Here is a 22,046-nt window from a genome sequence, read left to right on the forward strand (position 1 = left end):
TGTAGACTGCAGACTTTAATATTTATTTTTAATACACATTTTTTCATATTTTTGTATTTTGATTCTTAAAACTGATTTGCCCGCGGGCGCCCATGCCCCCCTTCCAATTTTTATTTTTTAAGTTAAAATTCCATCAACATTTTTAATAATTTTTTTTTTATTTGATTACTTAAACTCATTTGCCTGCGGGCGCCCATGCCTCCCTTCACATTTTTTTTTCCATAATTCATCTCTAGTTCAGTTATTTCAAAACATTTTTTTAAATTTGTATGGCCAGTTAGTACCTCATTATTTCATTATCTAATTTATGTAAATAAAACTGAATTTAGGAATAGTGATATTGTAGACTGCATTCTTTAATATTTATTTTTAATACACATTTTTTTATATTTTTTGTATTTTGATTCTTAAAACTGATTAGCCCGCGGGCGCCCATGCCCCCCTTCAAATTTTTATTTTTTAAGTTAAAATCAATCAAATTTTTTAATAATTTTTTTTTATTTGATTGTTTAAACTCATTTGCCTGCGGGCGCCCATGCCTCTCTTCACATTTTTTTTCCATAATTTAACTCTAGTTCAGGTTTTTCAAAACATTTTTTTTTAATTTTTATGGCCAGTTAGTACCTCATAAACGTGCATTATTTCATTATCCAATTTTTGTAAATAAAACTATGAGTTTATTAATTGTGATAATGTAGACTGCAGACTTTAATATTTATTTTTAATACACATTTTTACATATTTTTTGTATTTTGAATACTTTTACCTGCGGGCACCCTCGTTCCACTGACCACTTCCAATTTTTTTTCGCATTAATTTAACTCAATTGATTTTTCAATTAAAATATTTTTAACTTTGATAGACCACGTCGAGTTCTAGTATTCGTTCTTCAATAAAAACAATTTATTTGAGTGACTATAGTAAGTTATTTTTGTCAGTCAATGAATCTGGAGATTGCAGTCAGTAGTCTTTACAGCGGTATGATTCTATAATTTATATTTTTTTTTGCCTCTTATAATCTATTTTCTACAGGCCTCCGCATACTTCTCACTTTTTTGTTTCCATTATTTTAATTCTTATGTTTTTAGAAAAAATGTATTCTTCTTCAATTGTGTTTTTCTGCGGTCGCCCACAATACCCTTACAATTTTTTTTCGGCAACTTAATTTTGATATTTTAAGATACAAAATATTTTAAATTTCAAAACCTGGTGCCTCTCAAATAATTATATTTTCATAGTGAACTTATTTTTGTATTTAGTTTTTTTCAGTAAAAAACTTTATAACATTTTCTCAACATTTTTTTCTTGCGTTTCGAAATGCATTTTTCTACGGCCGCTTGTTCTCCCTTTCAAATTGTTATTTTTCATTAGTTTAAACCGTTGATTTTTTTTGTAAAAGAAGAAAAAACCCAACCCACTTACATAATAAAATAAATACTTTAAAATATACCTATCTACTTAACAATGTTTTAACTATTCTGACGCTCTGACCGACCTTCACTCAGCTAAACCTTAGAGCCACCTATTATAGCAGACAAACGAAAATTTGTGTCTTGTCATCTTATTGCCTCTCCAATTTCATTTAGTATAAAGTCAAAATTAATTGAACTCATGCGAGTGAAATTTTTAAATTTTAACTCATCTTTATGCAATTCAGCCAAAAAATTAAAAATTGTACTATTCTCTGTACATTTTTTTATTTTTTCGTACACCGTACGATATATAATTTTGTCTCAATAAATAAATAACAAAATTCCACACAGGTGGAATATTTCTTTCGCTTTGGCCGGACCAGTTCATCACTGTATTAAGATTAGCAGAGCACTTTCTATGCACAATAATTCACTATTATGAACATATCAAAAAAAGTTGTTTAAATGTTAATTAACTTAGTGATTATCAATTTAATAATAGAATTCAGACACTACAATTCTCAAGTAAAATATTGTAACTGACAACAAACTAATGAACAGGGGCTTAATTACAAGGCAGAAAAACTGATGGTACTCAGCGGGAGTAACAAACAGATGTGTGTCCACCTAAGTGTCAGCACAAAGTATATTTCATAATATGAATAGAGTATAGTAACATGATGTATTATAATATTCTAAAAATATAGTACAGAATAAGTGCTAATTTATTAAAAGAGATAAGTATGTCATACATCAAATAAACAATTTTGTAAAACACAGAAGACAAATTTTTCTTAACAATATTCATTATTCCTTTCCTATTAAAATGTTATTTAAAGTTTATCCTCAAACTCATTATTTCCAGTCAATAAAATTTGATATTTACAATACATTGGTCGTACTAATATTTACCATTAAATAAAAAAAAAAATAAGAAATTAAAAACATATTAATGATTAAAAAAAAAAATATAGTATAATATAAAAATAAATGTTGATAATCAGATTAAATTCTTCTATGATATCAATATTCTGAAAAAATAAAATAAAATTTTTATTAGGTATTTGAATATTTTTATAGAAATAGGATGATTTTTTTAATCATGACTGAAATGTATTGTACAGAGTAAATAAAGTAATTAAATACACCAATATAACATTGTATAATAATAAATTAGGGTCCATATTTTTAAGTTCAAAAGTTCTAAATTGAAAATCTATGATATTAATATACTTTAAAAAACTTTCAAATATTCTCTTAATTTATTTATAAATTATAAATAAAAAAGATAAGTCCCAAAATTAAAATATCAGTATTTATGCACACAATTTAACAATTATTTCAAGGCATTCCAACGAAATTAAAAATGTCCTCAACCCTAAATTACACTCAAATATCAAAAACAATATATTTTCCTGCACTCTTAAATCGAATAAATCATTCATATATTATACTCATATGCATAAATTAATAATATAATGTCATAAAATACTGATAAAAGACAAAAGGGACTAAGCAACATAAACTTTTTTTGAACATAAAATAAAAGTGCTAGTATTTTTTTGATGTTTAATAAAAATATGTTTCATTTTTCAGGACAAGCAGCAACAAGTAAAATTTGTGTGGGCTAACCAACAAATACATAGTACTCGACTAGTAATATTGCTTATCAACATTTTTAATTTTGACACAGATAACATGATTAAAAAATTGAAGTCACCTAAAAATGTTAATAATTAAATAGTAGTTATTATTAATTCACATTGCCGATTTACATTATAGCAGTATGTATATTGAGTATTTTAGAAGAAAACATACAATGGCTAAAAAGTAATATTACATAATAAAATACACATCATAAGTATGAGTAAACTTACTAAAGTTGTTCACATATGGGGTTTAAACAATTTCTATTTGGACGGATTGAAAACCTAGGACTTTGCGGAACAGTAATTGGTCTTCCAGATTTTCTTATTAAAACTGGCTTATATTTTTTTATTGGTTCTGGTTTATGAATTGTTTGTTGCCGCATATTTTTTATCATATCCATTTCTTTTTTTTTCATTTCTTCTTGTCTCTAAAATATAATAACCATACATTTAGTTAAATATAATTATATATATAGAGCAGCATTATTACCATTCTTGAGTTTTCTTCATATTGTGAAAACTTCTCCTTCATTTCAAGTTCAAAAACCATCCATTCTTGAGCACGTCTTTCAGTATTTAAACGTATATTTTTTGGTTCAGTATATTTTTTTTCGTGCTTGGGAACAAATGGTTTCTTTTTTAGGACCGTAGCTGGCCGTGCTTTAAATGACCACTGTTGCTCTGTACTTTTTACATTCTATAAATTACAGAAAAAAAAAAAAATTATTTCCCATCATTATTTCATAGTATTATTATTTAATAAATATTATTATACTTGAGGTTTAGTAGCACACGATTTACGAGATTCAAAACTAAAAGGTTTTGGAACAGTATGCAATTGTTTCTCAAGTACTCGAATACCACCATGAGCCAGTTCTTTGTTTTCAACCACTTGAACTCCACCTTGAGAGTTGAGAACTTTTATCTTTTGGGGTTTGTTTGGCTAAAAATTAAAATCATTATACATTTCTAGAATTAAGTGTTTAATGACAATGAATTGTATTACCACTTTGATACTGCTTGTGGGAATATTAATATTATGGTTATTATAAATCTGTTTGTTTTCATTGCTGCCCCTATATTAAATTATGCACAAATTTACAAAAACAAAATGCAAAAGGTTTCAATTAAAAGAGCTTACTGTGTTGGTTTATTTTCTATTATGTTATTAGTATTATTTGAGCTAATACTTGGCTCAAATGCACCGGGGAAGAGACTTCTAGATTTGAAAACCTTTGAACCTAAAACAAGTTAAAATTATTAAATCTATCATATTTAGTTAAGGTATTTTATGTTTTAGTATTGTAGTACTAAATTTAACGATGTTGTAGCATGCATTAGATGATTGATATATAAACAAAATGTCCAACTAAATTATAAAAATGAAAAAATCATTGTGGCAATTTATTTTAATGAAGCAAGTACCTGTTACTAAATATAAAGAAGAACTACCTACAACAGAATTGTATGGGCTAATAGAAAGCAAGAAGACAATAAACGAGCACCGGATGAAAGTGACTCACCAGCTGAGACAGTGGGTTTAGAATGAAACCTAGGCGGTGTGTTGTTGAAGAAATTCCTGACTTTTTCAGCAATACTCATGAATTTTTTTGAACTTTTATCTAATATAAGATTATCTTGCGAACCTGATTTAATGTGTTCATATTTGTAGTCAGATTTAACAACAGAACGAGTACGCAAATCTAATTTAGGCGTGCTTTCTAGTTCATCAAGTCTGGTAATCATAGCATGGTGTTTGATCCGCGGCAACTCTAGTTCAATTCCTTCCACAGTAATTGAGTGTCTATTATGTAATTTTGATGATCTTGACTTCTTTGCAGAACGAATTAATTGATGAGCCAATGAACTGTAAAATATAACTTAATATAGATATTTATAATATATGTAAATAGTCTTAATTTTATTGGAATTTAAAATTAAAAAAAATGTAGAATTATACACAGTACCTGCATAATTTTTAACAAATAGGTACAAAGTAGATTAAATTAATTAAGTACAAGAAAGACTTGATAAGTAAAATATTTACTTGATATTTTGATCATCAAACTGATCATCAGGTGCAAAATTTTCTTTATTTTCATCTTCAGCATCATTGCTATTCATAGTTGATTTTTTGACAATCCCCAAATTCGGTTCAGATTTAGCATTTTCCATTTTTTCGACAAAATCTAATAAAAATTCAATTTTCACTCATCAAAAACTTATTTCTAGATAGGAACCTAATCTTTCAAAATATATAAGAACGTATAGATAGTGTTTAGTAATACATACCTATAAAGTGAAATAATCAATTTAAAAAAAAAGGATAAAAATGTATAATTGAGGAATTTGAATATTGTATGATAGGAAGTTACTAAAACTTAATAATGTATCGTAAAAATCTCCAAAAGCAAAATTTCTCACAGTAGAAAAAAATGTCTAGAATTACTTTCAATATTGTGATTTTTTAGAAAAGAAATAAATAAGTTCTGAACACAATAATACTTATACCTAATACTCCTGGGTCCAGTAGTTCTTAACCTTTTTAGGTACACATACCACATAAACAGTTAGAAAATGTTCATGCATCACTTGACCAAATAGTTATGTTTTTTTATTATCAAAAGTGTATACCCGCTTTATTTTACATGGAATCGTATTTTATTAGAAACTATAAAATGATGATAATAATATAAATATTTATTGCATGAAATTAAATTTTTATTATTAATATCAAATAAACCAAATAATATTTAATGTATATTGTTTCATTTCGTGATTTTTATGAATGGAGACTTTTCCATTGTTCCATCTATGAGTTTTATGCATACTACCGGTTGAGAAATGCTGCCTTAGTCTGTTGCAAAAACAAAAGCAATAGATAATTCATTCAAGGCGACTCAAATATCCCCAACCTCCACTATCAGTTGTCTACTGTGGAACAAGCATTAGCCCAAACAGCCGTTAGAAGCCCAACAATTTTGTCTAACCTGCAGATGCAACTCGGTATGCTGATGGACCAAAACTGATCACTGCATAGTGTTTTATTTGGAATAGAGTATTGTATGGTATTAAGAAATATAATGATTAACAGAAAAACATCAAAAACGAATACAAAGGTAGGTAATTATTCCACATTATAATATTTCATTATGAAAATGAATACATTTTAAACAATGAACCATATATTATAGTATGTAGGTTAAAAAAATCCTAAATCAAATAGAAATAAAAACTGTAAGTTGTGGGACCTATGTCTTAGCAGTAATTTTCTACGCACTAAAACTCAAAGATGTAACTAAATATACCTAGTATTATAAATTAGATTTCAAATTAGGTATACCTAAAAGTGATGGTTCTACAATATTAATACCCATATTAAATTGCCATTACTGTGTAGCTATATTAAATATGCCTACGTCTATTATTGTCAGTATTGTTTGCTGATCTTAGTAAATTATATCAAGTAAATATAACAGGTACTAGAAATTTCGTTGCCAACCAACATTTGGTATTAACGGTTATATAGCCTGCTGGACTTACCAAAAATTCTATCAGCGCCATCATAATTGGCATTTGCAACCTCGTAAAGGTTGACGAACGTCTTGGGCGCATCAAATTCGAACAAGGCATCGTCCTTGTTCATGGTTATGATTTTTGTATTTTGAATACCTTACTACAGAAACGCCCGCAGACTATTCGGACACGGCGAAGATGTTCAAAATGTAGTAAGAAACTTTTCGACTTAAACCGTTTCGGCGTTGCGCTAACGTCCTTCACCTTTGAGTTCAGTTAGCGTCTAACGTAGCACAATATCACACAAAAAAAGTATAACGTAAAAGCTGTTACCGTCTGTCGAACAGAAACTCCGATGGAAATCCCGTAAGCGGTTAGTCGGTTTATCAATCCGTACGTTTCATTCACCATAAATTATAATTGGTCGTTATTCCAAAATCCAAACGTTCGAAAAAGTACCGGCGACCCGATTGGTTGTTGTACTGCACTGCTGCCAACAGACGCGCGTGATTTTAACGGTTAGCCGCGGTGCAAGGAGATTACACATTCGTCGTTCGTAGATAATGAATAGGTGCGCCGCACAACTTACTACTGTCAACTACTGTCAACAATGCAGGAATGCACTATTGCACAACTTACATACAGCACAGAGCATTTCAGTACAATGCACAAACTTAGATTTATGGAACTTTACCCTAGATCGAACCATGGTTAGAAATGGGTTGAAACTATATAGGAAAAACTCCATATAGGTATTAATTAATTTATATCTAAGCTGCTACCGCTATGGAGGAAATTATATAACTTTATAAGTCTTATTTAGAACCATAGACAAGAATACTAAGCTTAGAATTTAGGCTCTCCAGTCTCCAATTATAATTTATAACTGTTTAAGACAGTTTATTGAATAATACATATGACTATATTACTATGAAAGTAAAATCACGGAATAAATGACATTTAATTTTAATTTTTTCTTTATTGAATTGTATATTTATTCTGTGTTAATAAGTATAATAAGTAGAGTTCATAAATTGATGACCTTGGAATAGTTATAAAATTACTAAAAAATTAATTTAAAATTAAAATAAACAATTTTTTTTTACACAAAGTATAAAATCTTACAAAATTACTCAAAATGAATGCATTGCAGGTACTATTAAAGCATATTTGATGTACAAATTATATGAACAACAGTTGTCAGAAAATAATTATTTATATTTCAAAAACTTCCCTCTTCATCCACTGAAGGGATCAGCAGGCGCGGACTGGTAAAAGAGGGCGCGGGATGCTACATAATTTAAAGGGAAAATAAAACAAATTTTAAATAATAGGTTATTTATAAAATATTTAAACATTTTCTTTTGTTTTTAAAATATTGTTAATACGTTAAAAATGTAAATAGGTGCCAAATTACAACAGCAAGGTAAGGTTAAGCAACGGCAAACTTAAGGGTCAGTAAATTGTGATTAATTTTTCTAAATAAACATTTCAAGCTTCTTAGCATCGTTTAATTAGTATGTACTAGAAAAATACAGCATTAATTCCTTCTTTCAGAGTCCTACCAATTAGCAATAACAAAAGGAGAATGGTCTACCTAGAATTATTAATTGTGATTTGTTATTTTCAATAATCATTATTTATTTAAAAATGGCAAAATGTATAACACCACACAATATATTGTTATACCCATTATCTTATTGACACACGCCAGTCATCAATATCAAACTAATATTTTAAAATTATGTCTTACTTATGCCTTAATATCATGATGAATCTTGCAGGTAGTAAGGGGGATTGACTACATTTAAATACAATAACAAATAACAATCTACTTGAATTTTTTAGTTTTTTATTACATTTATGCACTAGATAATTAGTGTGTATATCTCTGTGTACATCTGAGCCAAATTAAGTATCAAGTCTTCATTTTCCATGGAGGGCTTAGTATTGACTAATGACATAACAACAAGGTAGAACACATGGGAAATAGTAATAAAGCATCAAATTATTAGAAATTAATATTATAAAACTATATTTTTTTAAAGTATAATGCAAACGATTGAAAGCCATAGACTTAGTGGCCATCTGGTGGTATGTTTGCCAAAATTTTGAAAACTATTGCTCAATAATTTTAAAAAGGCAGTGGGTGAGTACTAAGTTTAATGAAAAAGTGTAGTAGGCCCAAGGCTCTAGCTTTATCTGAACCTGATGTTTAATAAGAATAATAACTTCAATAATAAGTATTAGTTAAAGTAGGTAGTCAAGGGTTGGGCAGGTCATTCAAAAAGCGAATGCCTGATAAAATATTTCACTTTCCCACTCAACAGTGGAGATCAATAGGTTAACAGCATTAGAATCTTCCTCAACTTAAGTATTTTATTTTATTGTTTTAACCTATTATAAATTATAAATTTACAACAATCAGTAGCTAAAAAAGTATTGTAGGATACCAAGCATAACAAAACATTCAGGTTAAATTAAAATAAACATATTTTTTAAATCAAAATAGATTATTTTATCAATCATTTTTGCTTAGGTATTCATGAAGATATTAAAGTAGAGAATTAAATTAATCTGGGCCAGCTTAAGGCAGTTTGAGCTGAGCATTATTGTGTCCATAATTCATCTAATGATTCAGAATTAAGGATAGGCTCAATTTCACAGAATGTGAAGTCCCAAAGTAACACTTAACACCTTCTAAACTAGGCTCACAAAAACATTTTAAATATTTGGCCCAAACCTAGGAAAACCTGCTCTTAAGTTTAAAAAACAGTACAATGAATTTATTTTATTGGCTTAAAAATAAAATACGTCATATGTATGCAGTTATTAAAAAACATCTTAAAATTGTATACAGTTTAGATAATGCTTAATAATTATTTGTATTAAGATACCTAATAACAATGAATGAATCTGGCATAATGTATCAGAAAATTAAATTTGTGTCTATTAAGTATAAACATAATTTTTAATTTGATAGACCGACAGAACATGTATTTTGACATATTCTACAAATTTCAGTTTTATGAAACTAAAAAATATTTAAAAACGTAAATTGATGCATTTTCATTTATCAAAATACAATATTGAATATATTTTTTTTTATATTGACTATATTCTTTTGACAGAAAATTTAAGGTTCATCTAAAAATGACACAATATAATTAAACTCACATTTTAATTCACTTGTAAAATGAAAAATAAATGTTTGATGTCTTTTGAATTAACATAAAATGAAATTTACCTGCAAATTTTCAAATCTATAATGGAAATTGGCGAGCAATATTAAAGACAATTAATTCAATATTTTGTGTGATATAAAAAGCCATGTACAATGCAATTTTTGATACATTTTAATACATTTCAAGAATACCCAACTTAGATGGACATGTTTTCAGAATATTACACACATAAACAGTCCTGAAAATGAATAACACTAAAATATAATATTAGTTGAGTACATTTACTAAAGTAAATGAAAGAATGTTTCAAAAATAAACAAAACATATAATTTTATTATGCATCATACCTAAATTACAATTTTTAAAGAAATGTAATGCAAACTATTGTAAAATGTAATTTATAGACTTAAAGTACTTATAATAACTAAAGACTGTACACTTTATAAAGAAAAATAGGCTACATGAAGCTCGAATTAGCAGCCTTACTCCTAAAATTATTCACTTGGACAAAAATAAATTCTATCCTTACATCACAGTCAAATTAGTTTATTTCCACTTATTGGTTTACAAAATATTAAATCAGCAACACTTTACAACAAATGTATATATATAAAAAAAGACAACAATATAATAACTACTTACTGATGCATAAATATGTAAATGGAAATAAACATTCTGAAATTTAAAAAAGTTCTAAAATATCATTTATTTTATTTCTTTTTATAACATATGAAATGTATATTTAAATTTTTTAATTAAAAATACATTTATTTCAAAGGAGTGAGCCTGCTACAGTTTTCGATAATTATCATCGAACATAGCCTGACCCACAAGAATATCACAGACATCCAAGCCATTTGGCTAACTTTTAACTAGTAATGTAATAGTTATTTTTTTACATTTTACTATACAAAAATAAAATATAATACCTGTATAATATTTAGGAATTATTTTTTGAAATAAAAATAGGGGATCATTTGAATATAATTCATACAGCATGATAACCATACTTCTGTTGCCAATAGAAATTCCTTGGGTCAGACTTAGAATATTACACTTAAAAACAAATATAACCACTAAAAGAAAAAAATACATATTATTTAACATATATAATATACGAAATTTAATAAACAATGTTGTGTTCTGTATACCATGAGTTATTAAATAATAACACTTAAAATTGTTTTGTATTATAACAATAGAATGGCACATAGGAGCCGATAAATGATAATTCAATTAATTAAACTCACTAAAACAAAATAGTTGTACATCCATTTAATTGTTTGATATAATTTTTAAACCGTTAAAAAATATACACTGTTACATTTTTTTTTAACATAAAGCAAATATTTAACAACAAAATATGTTAATATGTATCAATGAATTAAATTAACGAAAATAAAATATATATATAATAAACGGTTTTAATAAGATTGGAGAAGTGAAAAGGTGGCGCACAGTAAGAAAAAACTAGTATTTTAGTTGTTGAATTATTAGTATTTGATTTTTTTTATAATAAATAATTTTTAAGTATAATTTATTAGATTCAATGTAAGTGATGAAATAAAAAAAGGCCATAAAATAACTTACAAAAATACAAAATACAGAACATTTATTACTATGTACAGAATGATTAAAATATAAACATTAGCATATTATTCTAGATTGTATTAAATACATTAAAGAATAAAAGTTTAATTAGGCTGTCTGAAGTGGGTAGGTACACTTTTTTTTTTAAAATAAATTTTTAGTTAATTATAAGAAAAATATTAAGTTGGAACCAGATGCTAAGAAAATGCTTACAATTATTTTATGATAAGATTTTTTTTTAATAGTTTCCATCATTCAAAATATCAAAAATTAAGACAATAGTTGATGATTTTTTATTTTTTTTTTACCAAAATAATATTAAAAAAGAAGTCATTAAATAGTTTGATGTATAAAGTTAGTACATGTAGTTTACAATGCAGAAAGTTTAAATTAAAATTAAAAAACTAATTTATTAATATGTTATTAACATATCCCCAAATTCTGTGCGCCATCAAATATGTTGTCAAATGTAATTGAATATCCAAATAATAATTGTTTATCTGTCTAAAAAATATTGACCTCAACCTGTTTTTAAATAAGCTATTGTTAACCACAGAATATAATTATACAATTATAATGACAAGAATCAGTTCAAACATTGAACAGTTTTAGTATTACTTAACTTTGTTACACAATAAAAACAATGAAACTTACAACAAAATACACAAAGCAGTATGTGTCCATATTTTACCGAATCCTTCTAACTGGTTTTAAAATTTTTCTTTTAGGAGGTTGCTCAGCTGTTTCTGGTTTGGCACTAATAAAAGATAATATTGTAATTCAAATAGTTTTAAAATAATTAAATAAAACATTAATACTTACGTAAATTGAGTAGTTGCTCCACCAGTAAAATTAATGGATATAGGTGCGTTAGGGTCTAATTTAACAGTTTGTTTCGTGCTTGGCTGATTGAATATATTATTTGATGTACATTTAGTCTGATCAACATCCTAAAAATAATTATAAATTAATTGTTTTTTAATGTTATGTAAGTATATTATATATTGATATGGTTATTACCGTAGTAGACATTTTTGTGGGCCCTCCAGCACTGGGAACACTAAATACGGGTGAAGATTGTGCACCAAATGAAAATCCAACATTATTCGAAGAACTGAATAAATTTGAAGTTTGAGCCAATGGCTTTTTATCATTGTCGTTTGCAGTCTGGGAAAAAAAACTGTTGGGAATCTGTGGAGCCAATGAACCAAATGAAAATTGAGGTGTAAGTATAGAAGAACCCAATGTTGCTGGAGTAGATGTAGTAGGTCCACTACCAAACATTGAATTACTTGCACCAAACACTGGAGCAGTACTAGGAAAGCTGCTAGTACCCATTATTGATGATGTAAATGGTTTGTTATCATTTGTGGCTGATCCAAATGTAAACATTTTAGGACTTTTTTGGTCAACGGGAACATTTTGATCTTGTTTTGCCAATGAACCAAAACTGAATAATTGAGAAGTCTTAATCAAACCTGGCTTTTGATCATCATTTAATGTTTCATTAGGATGTGAATGACCATTTACTAACTGATTTGTATTTTCAATTGCAGATTGAACAGGCTGAGTAGAACCAAAATTTAATATTGGCTTAATATCAATTTTTTTTACTTTTGTATCCCATACAAATTTCTTTTTAGATAGATCTTCACTTTTAGGCCCAACATTTATACTTGGAATTGAGTTATTACAGTTAGTTTCGACAGATCCAAAAGATACTTGGGTACTTGAATTTTCACTTGAATCATTAACTTTACGCTTATTACTTTTGTTCTGTAATTCTAATGAATTTTCAGATTCTTTATTTATGTTGTTTACTAGTGACTTAAATTCATTTGATGATTGAGTAACAATATTACTATTAACAACAAGGTTTTGATGAACAGATTTTTCAGTTTCGGTCTTATCTGAACCAAACTTATATTGTGCAATTGGTTTTTTAGTTGTGGCACTAAGCCCAAACTTAAACTGACTTTCAGGTTGGTCTGTTTTAGATTGAAAACCAAACTTAAACTGGGTTTCAGGGTGATCAGTATTATTGATATTTGATCCCTCATTTAATTTCTTTACTGGCACACTAGCTATACTATCAGTTACAAATTTAAATGTACTAGGTGGTTGATCTTTTTCATTGTTAACTATGCCAAATTTAAATTCACTAGCAGGAGTATCTAATTTTTTAGTATCAGAACTTGTAAATGGAGCAGCACTTCCAAATTCAAACTGATTATTAGATGGTTGATCAATTTTACTATCAAATCCAAATTTAAACTGACTAGCGCCAGAATTTTCAAAAGTATTGTTATTCAATCCAAATTTAAATTGAGTTGAAGGCAAAGGTTTATTTTCTGGTACAGACCCAGGCTTTACTGTCCCGCATGAAATACAAGTCGTACAATCACTTTTATTTTTCACCCAACAACCATCACAAGTCCAAGAATTACTCTGTACTACACTTTTTTTTGTAGTTCCGGGCTTCTGTGTTTGACATGCAACACATACTTCAATTTCATTTTTATTGGGAACCCAACAAGTTTCACAAGTCCATGTACTTGATTTTTTTATAACATTGAATGTCGGTGTTTGAGATTTCTCAGACTTGGGAGCTTGACATGCAATACACTTTACTACATCAGCATTATTAGAAACCCAACAAGTATCACATGACCATTTTTTGGGTTCAGTTGATGACTTTTCTGGTACTAATTGATTTTTATTATTACTTTCTAATTTTTTAGGTGAGTTGTCAACTATTTTATTTGCAGGTTTTGTAAAATCTAATTTAGATCCAGAACATGGCAATGATGTTTTGGGAGAATTTTTAGGATCATCAACAAACTTACTTAATTGTGACAACTTGTTATTTTTATTAAGATTCTCAATTGCAGTATCATTATTCGTAATTGATACTTTCTTAGATTCTTTAATAAAAGATTCACTTGGAGATATATTAATATTTGTACTTCGAATTTTTGTACTACATTGATCTTTACTATTTACCTCATTATTAGTATTTTGTGATTTCTTCAAAGTCATTTTATGTGTTTTTCTAGACGTTTTTTCTGCAAGTTGTGAACTAAACTGTTCTATAGTTAATGGTTGATTGAATGTGAATTCATTATCCTCAGCAAATGTATTTGATAAATTGATATTTGGTAATGCAGTCATTGGTAAAGAAATCCTGGGTAAATTGACTTCAGCAGGCATTTCAAGTTCAGCCTTGGTACCACGCCCCTTTTTGGAAAGATTTACTCTAAGTTTCCTTGCTGCATTGGAATCTACTTGGCCGGAATAAGTTGACCTGTGAAAATAATAATATCTGAATTACATGTTATTGTCAAAATCTACTGCAAAGAACTTTTTTTCTGAATCAGTTACTATTGTAAGATAAATATAATATAATTAACCAAAATCAAGTTTAAAATTAGAATGCAGTATTGACACATTTTATAATTAGCTACAAGTCATGCATTTAGACCTGCAATTTTGTAAAAAAAATTTAAGTATGATAATATGATTTTACAGAATAAAATAGTAGTGGATGTTTAACATAATTTATTTTACTTTTGAGTAAGCAACCACAACCATAAGCTATGTTAAAAATAACATAATAGACTCATGTAGACTAAAAAATCATAGGTTCAATGAAGAATTAACGCAGAGTGAATCAGATGAATATTTTATCTTAATATCTAGTCTTGATTGATATCATTTTGAAATACTTTTAAATCATGACTCATGAGTGTCCAACTTTTTATCAAAACATTACGGTCAGCTGAAATAAGACTGTTTTTACATAGCATAACTATACATGATTCATCAAGTGAGAAAACCAATATTTTTTATATTTGAACTATTATTACTACATTTTGCTTTTTACGTTTCAATTACTGATGAGTTAACTCTAAAACTAATTTTACTAATATTTCGAATTAACATTAAAAGAAATATTTTATAGGTGTAATTAATCTCAAATATAGACATAATCTATTAATTATGTATACTGGCTGAAACTCATAATATAAAATCTTTCTGGTTAGTGGTTTCATTGGGGAATATAGATAACTATTAATTTAAAATATGAAATGAAGGATACAATTTTTTTGTTACTTAATGACAATATGCATTTTTACTTCCTTATTCAAAGGAAAAATATTTATTGGAATACTTCAACATAAAGAAATCAAATATTAAACGAAAAGTGTATGAGTTATAAATAAAGACTAGATCTTGCATATAAAGTATGTTGCTATTTTCTATATCATAAACAAGCAGTCAATGAGTTTTCATCAAATTCCTTGATTGATAAAGAATAAATATTTTTAATATTTTATGCATAAGTGAATATTCTTAATAAAAATACATTTAACTGAATATAATAGATATAAAAATTAAATAAATATATATAAATTAATCGCTCACAATTTAAAAATATACATTTAATATAATTTATACTTCGTTTTTTGAAGTATAGAACATTGATTTTTCAGTATTATGTTAAATTATTGAAATCTGTAAATAAATTCTAAATAAATCATATGTTAATCCTGATATTGACTATTAAATCTAAGTCTCAATTATTTATTTATTTATTTATATAAACTAGAGGGACAGGCCCTTAAAAACATTAGAGAAAACTATTTACTCAATATCCCATACGATACATGTTTGTATACTCATTACTCATTAATTATCATTAGTTATTGGGTATTTATTATTAAGTTTATTAATTTATTATAGGATTAATGCTGAATTTCATTATATTATAATAATGAATTTTACTATGATTTAGTTTGTGGACTATTAGGAAACCAAATACACAATATTATTGTTTTGCTCATTGATTAACTATTAAAAAGTATAAAAAATACTTTTGTACTTTATAATTTTAAACGTAAAAATTATTTAGTATGATGATCAGAAAATAAAAAAGACGAGAGAATTCTTCCTAGGCTGGCGTCAACACAACCAGTACCAATAATAGTAGTATAATAAATGTTTAACTCACGAGATTTCACAAGATTTGCTATCAGCTTTCTCAGGTGTTTCAACAATTTTCACCGTGGACTCTACTTTAATTGGTACATTTTTTTGATCTGCTTTATGCCTTTGATGCACTTTAGGTTGAATAATAAATGTATTTTCTTCAATTTCCTTGTTCTGAAATAAATAATTAATATTTTTATGAAGTCAAAATAAAGTCTCTCGTTGTTAACAGTATACTAAATGAATATTAATGCGACCTTAAATTAAAATTCTATCATTGATAATATGGAGTGTACAAATACTTGTTACATTCTATATTTTATTTTACTATTATTTATTTTACTAACCTTAGTAGAAATATGGCCCAGAAGAATGGACGAGGTTGTTCTAATTTCACTATTATTTGAAGGAGATATTGGAATCACCGCTTTTCTATGAATGGGCGGAGTATTACCTAAAATTTTTGATAAGTTTGAACGTGCAGAACTGCCCCCATACATAACTTGAGAACAATTTAAAGGTGACTTTTGGGCAAACAATTTTTGACGCTCTGACAACTGAAAATAATAAAGCCAATTAAAATAAAAAATTATTCCTGCAGTGGATAAAAAAAGATAACTTACTTCTCCATAGTTGACAAACGTATCCCATCTAAATGATGCTGATAATCCATGATTTGTTGAGGTTTCGTGCAATTTTAGAGAAGATTGTTGATGTGATTCATTCTCCCCTAAAATTAAATCTTTGATAAAATGAAAATTTTAAAATCCATTTAAAAGAATCAAGTAAGCAAAAAAAATTGTCTCCATTATGTATAAATAATATAATAATCATTGAAATACTTTTATGTAAATTATTGATGATTGGTCCAAAGGCTTTATTACTTAAGTGCTTCAGCAAGAATAATTGAAAAGGATCTTTATAGGTATTTTTATTTCAAATATCAATTTATAAGATACTTCATAGCAGAAAGTATTATACAAAAGAAAATATTGTTATTTTTTTTATAAATTACACAATTCTTGAAAATATGGATAGTTTTTTTTTAAGTAATAAAAATTCTTTATATTTTGTATAATAATATTTATGAACCTTATATATATAAATATATTGCTACAACTATAATACACAAACATAAACATGTATCATAAAGAGACTAAATTTCCTCTTTAAGGTTTCTTGAAGTATAAAGAAAAACCTCCAAAAATGTAGCAGGTGCAATAATTTAATAAGATTTATTTTTCGTTCACGATGATTTATGATACCTTTTTAAATCCATTACAACAATCATGTGTCAGTGATATTATGTTTTCAGTCGCAGTTATGATTTCACAATTTGTGATTTATTTAAATAATAAAATACACATATTCTGTATAAAAGTAAGATATAAAGCCAACCAATTTTTGACCTATGTTTTTTTTACATTTGTTAAAAGGACGTCATACTCGCATTTGTTGATCATTTTAAAATGCACAGTTTAAAAAGGTCATAACTTTCTTAAAAATAATAATATCAATAATAAACTATGTGGGGTTCCAGATAATAATTTTACTTTTAAATTGTTTAATAGGTCAATTTACTTTAATATTAAAACAGTACAAAATTGAAACTGGCAAACAATGAAAACATTGCATGTGGGTCAGGGGCGTCCCTAGACAGTTTCAAGGGGGGAAGGGGCAAACCTATTTTTAAAATCCATATATACCTATTATACGTATTAATATTAATTTTGTTGACATAAAAGTAATTATATATATTAAAAAATGTTATGGCAGGGGCAAACGCCCCTTCACCCCCCCACCATTGGACGCAACTGATGTGGGTGCAACTTCCTCTTAAAGGTTTATTCATACGAAAATAAAAATTAACAATTAATTTACTTACTCGGCTTTATTAATTTTGATGAAGTTGGCGTTAAACATTCATTACTAGTAGATAATTGTTCTAAATTTAATGATCTTTTTAAACCTAGAAAAATATATTTAATTACAATTTAAACAATAAGTAAAATTCATGAATTGTATTAGAATATCAACCTTTGTATTTCTTATAAGTAACTCAAAAACATTACTTCACATTAATATTCTTTGTTTCACAAGTTTAAAAAAGCACAAATTCATGTTACTTAATGAGTAATTGAGTTTATAAGAATCATCCTAACCAAACAAAAATACATGAAATTATCTTCACATATGAATGGGTTATTCTAATACTAATTTATTTTGAATTTAATCTTAATTAATCAATAGTAACTGGTTGAAAAAATATGAACTATCTTTCACATGTTTAATAAGTATAGTATATCTTGGGTCATGTATTTTTTTTTATTGTTTCTCTAGAATACAATAAAACTATAGTTATTCAAATAAAAATTATAATACTTACTAATTGCAACTGGTTGCTTATTTGCTGTAACTACTGCAGGTGTTGATGAAGCAAAATTGAAAGGTGTTTTTGAACTTGGTCTGTTTATATTTGACAAATCTATCACGTCAGATTTTCTTTTAAGACAACCTTTATTTAAAATGACAGTAATTTTAGTTTATTTTATACATTCACAAACCCTAGGAGGTTATCTTTTTAGAAAATTAAAATTATTCTAATAAAAATAATAATAATAAAAACAACAACAGTATATCATAGGTATAAGTATAAACTTATCTATAGGTACATATATACATATTGGAAGGGTTCAAGCATGAGTATATAAACGTATTGGTGTAAAAAAATGTACATTTATTTTTATTTTTTTTACTTTCAAAATATATACAAAAATAGTAGTGTAAATGCAGTATAAATTATTTTGTCTTATAATATGCAGTTGGATCTTTTCTCATTAGTTGCTGCTTGTGGTAGAAGTGAATACTAACAGATCATTTTACATTATATTAGGTACAGTATAAATGTCTTTAACTAACTATAAAGGTAGTAACTAGTAGTGTTGATGTAGTATATAAATGATCAATAATTCTCAAAATTTAAAGGTAAATAGTATCAGATATTTACAATTGTAAAATAATGATATTATTTAATGAAAACTGTCTTTGAACATATTAATTACAAAAATTAAAATGTGAATGGATCTAGGGGTCCCTTAAGCATCCTCATAAATACGTCCCTAAAAGAACAGGTAACATTATATAATTATTAATTATTTGTATGTTTAATGTAATAGCATGATAATTCAATGATTAATATAGAAGTATGACAGAGATGTTTCATTTTAGGACCCTCCCATTCTAAAAATAAACTGTACAAATTTGACTTTATTGATGCAATAGAATATTATGGGAGAACTTTTAGTAACTTAACTACTGTTTCGTGCTTATCAATGGAACTAAAATTAAATGCAACTTATTATTAAATTGTTATCAACTATGTGTCTATGTATATGCATATTTTGTACTACAAAGCAACAAGTGTTAAAAACTTTTAAGTAAAATAAAAATTAAGAAAAGAACACAAGCGATTAAGCACATAATTAATGTTTATAGCTATGTACCATATCCATGAATTAAAAATATCCTTTTAATAACAATAACTACACTGGATATAAGATATATGTAAATTAAAACTTATATGGTTTGAATGTAATACTGTTTAAAAATATGACACAGTTTTTAAAATGTTAGTCAATACCACAATTTAAAATACAGGGTTATTAAACATAGACTTATTTTTGATGCCCTATGTTTATCTCAATTACAGCCTGCAAGAAGTGCAACTAGCATACAAGAGGATATTAATATAGTTAAGCAATATATATTTGTATGATAGATCTTCTTTATTTTGATACATATTTAGTTATGTACTCTGAGAGCTTAAGCAGTTATTCTTATGATGAACAGTTCATTTTAGGGGATAAACCACGAGCATCACTCTGGAGACCAATTTCTATCCAGAGTTGAGCAACCTTTATATCTTAAATTGTGGTTAATACATTGGATATTATTAATTAAAACAAATGTTTTATTGGTAAATCAAAATTTTGGAACCAAATGTTTTGCTATCAAATAGAAGTATAAGTTTATAAGCAAATTAAAAAATATTTAATCCAACCAATAAATATGACTATAATTCACAAATACTTTATTATTTTTAGAAAATTGTATAGTTTCTAATGCAATGATTGGTCGTTATTTTTTACCTAACGATTTAGTTTCAAAAACCTAACCAGGCAAAAGAAATATTATAGTTTAAATGGTTATTTTAATTCATAAAGAAGTAATTACAAATAATTAATATTGATAATTTCTATATTCTTTTATATTAATAACAGAAATTCAAAATATATTCACCCGAGGGACAATTGTGAAGCTAAATTCCTCAATGTCAATGTTTAATTATGCACAAACTTAAACATGCAAACTAATGTAAATAATTTTAGTTCCTCATAACTTATATTCATCGCCTACCCTTTTAATTTAATAATAAAAAACAAAAAAATTAGCTACAGGTATGTGTATAATTGAGTGGTTTGTAAATGTAATTCTAACTGAAAATATTGATGATAATATATAAAAGAAAAATATGGGTACTAACACAAATCAGAAATTATAAATGATTCATGTTAATATAAATACTTTTGTGGAACTAATTTCAAGAATAAGATTTAACATCCACACTTACTTCTATTGCCAACATCATGGCTTTGTAAGGAAGCACTTGATAGGCTTGTAAATTTTGGACTTTGTTTACTTGTACTTGGTATACAAGTAACTGCAGATATCTCTGGCAATAGGACATTTACATCTACACATTTACAAGTACAACAGTTAAAAAAGGTAAACACGAGATATCACAAAATAAGCACTATAAATAGATCATAGCTTACTTGAACTTCTGTGGTTATCAGTTGAATTTGTAGGCTGGTATTTGGTGTTTGTAAATGAGTTATTGGATGTGCACAGTTTTTTCACTGGAGGTTGATCGTCGTTTTCAGTCGTTGACGTAGGGTCGTCATCGGTTTGCGCATCGCTGATCAGCGTATTCATCCACGTCATTCCGGGTAGGTATTCGGACACGCGTTTCGTGACCCTCCTCATAAAAGACTGGAAAAACAATATAAAAATTTAAAAAAAAAAATCATAATTTGATCGAATCCAACGAGACACGAAGGTATCAGACATTGCGCCGCACAAGACCATGTGATCGCGCGGCGCAAACGGGCGGGAAAATCAGTAGGAAATTGTCGGACGTGACATCGCCGATCAGAGGAAAGCTTATGACGCTTAGTGCATTACTTACGTTCGATTTGTCGTACGGCTTCATGGCTCTCGAGGCCCGATCCCATCGACACGCACACAAACCGCACTGCTTAACGTACGCTCGTCGCACAGCGGTCGGACAATCGCGATGAGTGCATAATCAACGGAGAAATAAAAAACGAGGCAACTAAACACCGTACGCACTTAGTTTCGCGGCCACATTCGTTATAATTGATGTTTCGATTTTACGATTATTGTATTACCGTTGTTGTTATTATTTTTATATTTTTATTTTTATATCCCTAATCGTTGTTAACGGAGAACGCGATCGGCACACAAGCGTAGGGACGTGACGGCCATGATGGATAAACTAGATCAGACATCAGTCCGTCGCGCGCGACCAAATACACTGTGACCAACGGAACGGACCGTCGACCGTTAGACTGGCAACACTGGTCGAGCACTATCGTATAAACGCCAAATATGGCGGACAGAGC

At 27.6% G+C, this 22,046-nt stretch overlaps 1 protein-coding gene across 1 annotated transcript; it reads right to left on the bottom strand.

Annotated features, from left to right (window-relative positions):
* Window positions 1–2,017: 2,017 nt before the first annotated feature.
* LOC111036616 (nuclear pore complex protein Nup153-like) lies at window positions 2,018–21,946 on the bottom strand. Its single transcript, XM_022318704.1, has 20 exons — window positions 21,590–21,946; window positions 21,177–21,393; window positions 20,972–21,094; window positions 18,728–18,856; window positions 18,227–18,310; window positions 16,965–17,083; window positions 16,689–16,898; window positions 16,364–16,515; window positions 12,373–14,656; window positions 12,175–12,302; window positions 12,044–12,109; window positions 6,605–6,735; window positions 5,109–5,250; window positions 4,585–4,928; window positions 4,203–4,302; window positions 4,068–4,137; window positions 3,837–4,004; window positions 3,552–3,758; window positions 3,290–3,489; window positions 2,018–2,443 (listed from the first exon to the last, which is right to left on the bottom strand). Coding segments are annotated over exons 1-20 (4,899 nt in total). The 5' UTR covers window positions 21,614–21,946; the 3' UTR covers window positions 2,018–2,442.
* Between the last annotated feature and the right edge of the window lie 100 nt (window positions 21,947–22,046).

The sequence above is a fragment of the Myzus persicae genome, unplaced genomic scaffold, assembly GCF_001856785.1.
Source record: "Myzus persicae strain clone G006 unplaced genomic scaffold, MPER_G0061.0, whole genome shotgun sequence".
In the NCBI taxonomy this organism is placed as follows: domain Eukaryota; kingdom Metazoa; phylum Arthropoda; class Insecta; order Hemiptera; family Aphididae; genus Myzus; species Myzus persicae.

Bases quoted from the DNA above. Each gene is read 5' to 3' on its own strand.
- LOC111036616 (XM_022318704.1), bottom strand. From the start codon at position 21,613: ATGAAGCCGTACGACAAATCGAAC. The intron at 4,303-4,584 runs GTGAGTCACTTT...AACTTGTTTTAG, and splicing joins TAAACCCACTGTCTCAGCTG to GTTCAAAGGTTTTCAAATCT. The intron at 4,005-4,067 runs GTAATACAATTC...TTTAATTTTTAG, and splicing joins CCACAAGCAGTATCAAAGTG to CCAAACAAACCCCAAAAGAT.